The sequence below is a fragment of the Nothoprocta perdicaria genome, unplaced genomic scaffold, assembly GCF_003342845.1.
Source record: "Nothoprocta perdicaria isolate Ctin4 unplaced genomic scaffold, notPer1 scaffold_192, whole genome shotgun sequence".
Taxonomy (NCBI): Eukaryota; Metazoa; Chordata; class Aves; order Tinamiformes; family Tinamidae; genus Nothoprocta; species Nothoprocta perdicaria.
Genome location: NW_020455116.1, coordinates 110,741 through 118,200, shown reverse-complemented (window position 1 = coordinate 118,200; position 7,460 = coordinate 110,741). Strand labels below are relative to the sequence as shown.

General features: G+C 44.2%; 1 protein-coding gene across 2 annotated transcripts in view; it reads left to right on the top strand.

Annotated features, from left to right (window-relative positions):
- Positions 1-1,313: 1,313 nt before the first annotated feature.
- Positions 1,314-7,460, top strand: part of EGFR (epidermal growth factor receptor) — a 44,993-nt gene continuing 38,846 nt past the window's right edge. The window contains exons 1-4 of one of the 2 annotated variants that reach the window (XM_026037203.1): positions 1,314-1,466; positions 2,674-2,860; positions 3,627-3,761; positions 5,278-5,346. In XM_026037203.1, the coding sequence (XP_025892988.1) occupies positions 1,386-1,466; positions 2,674-2,860; positions 3,627-3,761; positions 5,278-5,346 (472 nt within the window). In that variant the 5' untranslated portion in view covers positions 1,314-1,385. The remainder of the gene's footprint in view (positions 1,467-2,673; positions 2,861-3,626; positions 3,762-5,277; positions 5,347-7,460) is intronic. The other variant, XM_026037202.1, reaches the window with a different exon arrangement.

The window sequence follows — 7,460 nt, the reverse complement described above, 5'->3', positions numbered from 1 at the left end:
TCCTTAGTGATGATGACTGTACTGAGGACTAACACATGTTCAGTAAGGGAATTTGATGATCGATGAGTGTTTTTTCATCACTGCATATGAAGGTATTTTTTCTCTTTAAAAACATTGATTGCTTGGACAAGAGTCTGTGTCACCCAATTTGTAGCACCCCACGCCATGGTGCTCTGGTTTCTGATCGGTTCCTCTAGGAATTATGGCTGTGCAAATGGGAAAAGCGTAATCTTTTTGATTGCTTTTTCCTCTAAGCCACAAGAATACAGTTCTTTCAGTGTGCCGAGGAAAGGCAGGAGGTCAGGCCAGGGTTTCTCTACAGACGTGATGAGATAAAGGCTACTCTTGCTCCCACTGAAAGGCCAAGCTCCACGCGGGGCTGACGCTTTCCGTCTGGAGGGTGCTGGGGCTGTGAAGTCTTTGTGTTGTCTTCTATATCATTCTCCTTTCCTCTGTATTAGCCTAGCACACATATGAGTAGCTATCCAGGAAATGACTGGATGAGTACATGTCTCCAGGGTTTAGGAGAGGAGCATTAAGGTAGTTTGCCTCCTTGTTCTTCTGTTTCAATCAAATGTGGTGGTAATTTTTGACCATTTCATTGGTTTTGTCAAAGCAGAGTAATAGAGGTTCAGATGGGGCTAATTTTTCCATCCTACCATTGTAAATGTTTGTACTCTTCATCGTGCTCCATGTGGGACCACTAGCTTCCTCGCTGGCAAAGGAGGCTTAAGAGGATTTATATGCTAAAGCTGAGGAGTTCTCTCAAGTCTACCATAGCACCATATGACAGAGCAGCAGGAGATCCAAGAGCCTTGGGGGTTCGTTTTGCTCTCCAATCCCAGACCTGTAGTCTTCAGGCACTGGCAGGAATAAAACCTTCTCTTCTCCCACTGGGCTTCCCTGCAGATCTGAGGACACTGAATTTTCATAAAAGGCTCCTCAGGGAAATGTGTAACATCCCTAGCTATCTCTGCTGAGCAGAGTACTGCCTGGAATAGCATTTGAGGGCCCTGATCTGTGCCCTTTCCTCAGAGCTCGAGTTATATGGGTGTATAGCAAATCTCGCGCTACCTACAGATGGGAGCCTTGTCTTGCCCTTCCTTCCTTCCTTCCTTCCTTGGTCATTGCAGCTATTTCTGTGCTGTCTACTCTGTTGCCACTGGGGAGATACAACCTAGAGACAGTGCTGTTTCTTATGGCAGTCTGGGCTGATGCTTCGTGCAGGATGGTGCTAATGAAGATGGATGGAGAAGTGTTGAGTCTGTACTTACTCATGCTTCCCTTCATGAAGCTGTCTTCTTTTCTCCACAGTTTGTCAAGGGACAAATAACAAGCTGACACAGCTGGGGCATGTGGAGGACCATTTCACCAGCCTGCAGAGGATGTATAACAACTGCGAGGTGGTCCTGAGCAACCTAGAGATTACGTACGTGGAGCACAATCGTGATCTCTCTTTCCTGAAGGTTAGTGGCTTTGGACAGTGTGAATTTGCCTGCTAAAGGAATTCACTTTTGAATGCAAAGAAGTATTTGTGTATAGATTGTGTGTATAAAATTCTGTGTCGAGCAGACATGCTTTCCGAAAGCATAGTTAGATATTTTAAGTTTGAGAAACCACAGATTGCAATTTCAGTATACCTGTCAACTCCAGAATATGCAGGACTTGAAAATAATAAATCATGTTCTTCAAGAAATAACCTCTAATAAACTCTGTTGGCTGTGATGCCAACACAGACATGCTTCTTCCTTTTTGCAAATGCTGTTAGCTGTGTATCCCACAGCCTCACTCCTCAAAAGGCTTAGTCACAATGTTGGTGAGAGCAGATCACCGATTGGGGGGCCACCCACTGATGGCAGATTTTGAAACTCAGAGGTCCTTCCCCTCCAAACTGCAACTTGTCTCTTAACATCATAGCAGCTGACATTTAACAGAGAGACCTTTTAAATGCACTCTTCCTGGTGTGCCTTGTTGTCAGAATACAGGATTTTAAAGAGACTGGAGAGAAGGAAGCATTTATCGCATGATAAGTGTGTATCTGGGGTTAGGAGCTCTTGTACAGTAGATGTGAATAAACGGGCCAGTCTTCTGATTCTGGAGGAGTAATCTCATAATACGACCTTTCMTCGTCAGGGAATAGAGAGAGAGAAAAAAAAGGCATTTAATTGTAGTAGTGAAGAAGAACATCAGGAGAGGAGTGTGGTTTATGGATTATACATGTGATGGAATTGCCATTTCTCCTTCCGAGTGTAATTTGACCAAGAAACTCGTGTCCCTAAGAACACAACAGACCTTCTGAAAAATCACTGTTAGTCTACAGAGAATGGAAGAATATCCTAAGTGGTAGTTTGTGGGTTTTTCACTTACAGAGGCTTTTATAGCAAGCTGAAATGCATACATTACACAGTACTAGGCAAGCATAGTTTGAATTCACCTGTATGCAACAGCAAAATCTCACTTGTCTTCTAACTGTTTATTACTTAAACGAGAAACGGTTACCTGATCTCATCCTCTGCTGGGATCAGCAGATTTGGTAGATTTGGTATTTGAATATAGAAGAAAGAGTGCATGAACCTCAGKCAGGTGGTAGGGCTGGAAGACAACTATGTCAAGAGGAGGAAAGACTGGCTTGCAAAGGGATTAAGCATCTTGTTTCTTCTGTTGTTCCTGCAGACTATACAGGAGGTTGCGGGCTACGTGCTCATTGCACTTAACATGGTGGATGTAATTCCCCTAGAAAATCTTCAGATCATCCGAGGCAATGTGCTTTATGACAACTCTTATGCTCTGGCAGTTTTATCCAACTACCACATGAATAAAACCCAAGGACTCCGTGAACTGCCAATGAGACAGCTATCAGGTGAGAGAGGTGGAGGTAAACTTCAACTGTTAGATTATTGGTAGTGTGATCCTGTTGAAGATCTTCTCCCAAAGATCTTGCTTTAAAAGCAATGATCTGACCACTTGTTTTCCTGCTACCTGGACTTCCTTATAAGGTGTATAAAGTTCCTAATTTTCCATTGGAAATAGGTCCAGAAAATACCAGGCATCAACAGGACATTGAGATTTATTTGAGTGTCCCAAAATGGAATGGAATCTGTCAGCATTCTTGGACGTATCTGCCATGACATGTTATTTTTCATTGTTTTATTCCAGTGCATATACTTCAGTCTTTTCTGTTAAATGCAGTGGGAGTTGCTGCTATGTGAAGGCTGCAGAGCCAGCATCTCGCAGGGTCTCTGGCTAATGAGCTGTGGCCATGCAAGCCAGCTGTATGCATACATGCCCACATGAACCTCTGCTAGAGGTCACAACATCTGTAGCAGAGGAAGSAAAAGAGTTTGTATGTCCAGTCTTCTGCCACCCCAGTTCACCTGCAGCATTTACTCTAGGAAGCACGTCGGTGAGCTGAAGCTGGTGAGCAAAAGGTCCCTTCTGCCATCTCTGCAGAAGGCAATGGCCTCAGGATGTGGTGCCAGAGAAAAACAGATTTAGTGGCATCCTGCAGTGATCAGTTCTCCAGAGATGATTTGTCTGAGTCTAGTGTTTTATTTCTCTTTCTATAAATGAGAGAAAAGACTTGCTCAGTTTGCTTTGCTTATTATTTTCCTTTCCTTCCACCACAGAAATTCTCAATGGAGGTGTTAAAATCAGCAATAACCCCAAATTATGCAACATGGACACTGTCCAGTGGAATGACATCATTGACACAAGCAAAAATCCTCCAACGGTGCTTGATTTTGCAAGGAACCTGTCCTCTTGTAAGTATTAATTTACCAGAATGCTATGTGCTTCAGAGCAGAGTATATGTATATGGGTTCAAAGTTTATGATTCTTGCATACAGGGGTGTCAAGGGATATACTTGCTGTAAGGGATATCATTTTCTTTCTTTACCACTGACAGAAGATGTAATTTTTCATCACTGTTAGGTCCTTACTCATAGTTCAGCCAAATACTTGAGAAAGCTTTTCTTGGTTTCAGAACATCCCTTTTGTTTCTCCCAGGACAGCGACACAACTTAGGAAAATGTGTACCTAATTGTTTTGCAGTAATTATCTACTTACAGGATAAGGCTCTGGGTTAGAAAATCCCTGCAGATACCTTCTTGGAAGTCCCATGGTGCTTATGCTCCCTTTTGTGCTAAGGCCCAAGTTGCTGCCTGCGAGGGCTGTGAAACTCCTGTATTTCAGGCTGCCCAGACAAGCCTTGTGAAAATCATCATCACCGTCAGATAAATATGATGCTTTAGATCCCCAGGGAGATGAGCATGTATTTAAAAGTTTATGTAACATATGTCTGTGCTTAGAGCAGGCTCAAGCTATTACCGCTAGTCCTTTGTAAAATCCCCAGTCATTTCACGGAAAGGAGAGTTTATTTTCATTTCTGTGCTTTTCATTTCTGGCACTGCAAATGGGCGGAAAGCGTATTTTCTTTATCTRCTTCCAGTTGCGTAATTGCCGAGAGCTAATAGTCAACTTCTGTCTTGACATATATTCYGTGAAGCCCTAGTGTAATCAAGGGCTTGCAAGCAAGACAAGTCAGCATAGGAGTCTGGCTCTAAAAACACCATAGAAACGTTAACCTTTAACTTTCAAACTTAAAAAAAATAGGGTTGTTTGGTCCCATACCGATTCAGTCAACTGTTGGACAAGTATTGGCATTTATTCAGCTATTTGAAGGGCGGCRCAGGGGAGGGAGAATCACGTGTGATTAGCAGGAGGAATCACTCTGAAGAGGAAATGCTTCTTAARAGTAGTGAATCAGAGATTAATCTGTTTAGACAGCCGTTTGTGCCTTTGTAATGATCCTGTTAATTAAAATGAGGCTTTACTGGAGATTTTACTTGTCACTGAGAAACAAAAAGAACAAAAAGTAAAAGGCATCGAGCATGCACGAGAGGGAAGAGGAGGGAGGGAGGGATGGGAAAGGACTGATCAGCGAGGGGAGACCCCTGCTCGTCTTTAAAGGTCACGTCGGGTGCTCGTCCTGCTGCGTCTCCATTGATGGCACGATGGGAGCGGGATTTGGGGCTGAGGGTAGGAGGGGGTGCAGAGCAGACCAGTCACGTTACCCTGTGGTCAGGATAACTGCCAGCTGCCCACGAGTCCTGTTTTCTCCGGATTTCAGAGCACCAGCATACAGGTGCTGCCTTCGCTGTTCCACTGAAACTAGCAGCTCAAGGCTTGCTTTCTGACAGCTCTCCTGTAGGTGATGGCATGGTGGTCTGGGGTTTCAAAGAGAAACGCTTCTATAAAAACTCCATTCTCATGTTTTAGGTCCCAAATGCCATCCGAACTGTACAGAGAAGTACTGCTGGGGCCCTGGTGAAGAGAACTGCCAGACACGTAAGTCAACTAAACAGTACCTTGGAAGTGACAAACCAAACCCACGAATTTGCTATTTGCTGTGTAACTTACCTGCCGAGCGAGGAGCAGAGGGACACGCGCTTTCCGTGCGTCCTTTGCTGCCTCCTGCCCCGCGGAGGCTCCTCCGAGTCTGACTCCGTGGCTTGAYGCTCGGCAGCGGGGCTGTGGTGCGGGATGAGAGCGGCGCCGCCGCCTCGGAGCAGCGCCGGGGCAGCCAAGGCCGCAGCCGCTTCCTGCACCGCCCCCTGCAACTTGCCCCGCTCTGAACTGGAGAACATACGTGCTTTAAAGTTGTTTTCCCCTATAGAGAGGTGATGCAGTAGCCACGCGGTGAGTTATTTGCATTGCTGCTGCTTCCAGCAGAGAGYCTCTGCAGGCTGTTTAGCCGTACTTTTGATTGATAATAGCAGTAACAACATAGTTTGGTATTTGTTGGTTTTAATTCCTCTTTTTGGAGTCCCGGTAGGTTTCTGTTAYAACCATGAACTGTCACTATCATATGGCTAATAACACTACGTAGCAGGACCTCGCTGTACTCAGAAGACCTCTTGAAGGCTCTGAGAAAATGAATGRCCATTTTAGTCTCTGTAAACAGAGCCGTTTGGGATTAGGAGATTGTTCAGCTTTGTGGTATGTACTTTACAGTGAAATTTTGCATTTAGGACGYCTGATACTAAGAGAGCGTTCAGAAACGCTTTAGGTTTTGCAGGGCTTTATTTCTCCTTAAAGAATGGTGAAGGAAGAACACCATCTCACATTTTTTGATCCTTCATTATGTTTTTTTCATTTTTAGAATAAGTAGAAAAATAGATTGTTTCTRTTTCGCTTATCCTACCAGTTTTGTGTGAGTGTAACTGCAAAGCTCAGGTGCAAGGCTGCTGATCCACGCTTGCATGAATGCAAGGCCCTCTCTTAGGCTTTTCCTCTGTAAGTAATTATTTAAGCCTGTAGGTTTTATACAATTTCCAGATTTTAAGGAAAAAAAGCAATGCATCTCCTCTCCCTCTCCCTTTATTCCAAGCTTGGGTTTGTCCCTGCGAGCTCTGCAGATTCATTCAACAGCAGCCGCGCGCGCAGGGCTCCCCTCGGGGTGGACGCTGGCTTCACACACCAGCTCCTCCTGGGTCCATCCCCAGGCTGACAGGGCACAGCCGTCCCGTGGGCTGCAGARCTTCAGCCTCCATCCCATGCTCAGGCCCGTCAGCATTTACAAACTTTCTCTGCCTTCAAGAGGAGTATTTGGAGCTCCTAAAACAAAACCACTTGCCAGCGCTGGCTCTCCTCTTAAAACATTTAAGGATTCGGCCAACTGCAAATGTATCCCACATTTCCATATGTGGGAAAGTTTGATGTGATATGTATCTCTTTCTCCTTGAAAGAACGTGGGATTTTCTGTATGAAATGTAAACATTTTCCGTGATATATGTTTCCAGCAGGAAGCTTTAGTCAGTTGCTATCAAAGTGATGAGCTGTTTTACTCCCCTGCTGATGCTTATGAAAAAATGGTATCAAAATGCTGTTCATGTAGAACAATGTGCCTTTTATTCCCTTGTTTCTGGTTCAACGGAGGAGTTGTTATCAGAGAGGCTAATGCACATTGTGGAGATAATCTGTTTCCTTGAAAATGCACTGTCTTGCTTACCGACCTACCAGAAAAATGAAACAATACAGCTTGGATACAAACGTGTGTAATGGAAAATGATAGGAAGTGCTTTTTCCTTTTTCTTTTTTTTTCTAAGAGAACTTTTTTAAGAGCTCTATTTCTTTTTTTTTCTTTTCTTTTTTTTTTTTTTTAACAGGTTACATTTTCTGTTAATTAAAAACCATCTGTTTCTGACTTGGAGGAATTCTTGATGATATTGTAACCCGTTTGTGCCCAACCGGGGGGCTGACAGCAGCTATCCCAAGGCACATCCAGAGTGCTCGGGGTCCTGTAATGCAGCCACTGAGCAACCCAGTTCCCCTGACTGAGTRTGCGGGCACCGATCATCAGAGCTTGTGGGACAGTCATTTTTCTGTTGAGTACACACAGTCTGACCTTGGCCTGTGGTACAAACACATGCTAGCCATTAATTTTTGTCCTTTTTTTTTTT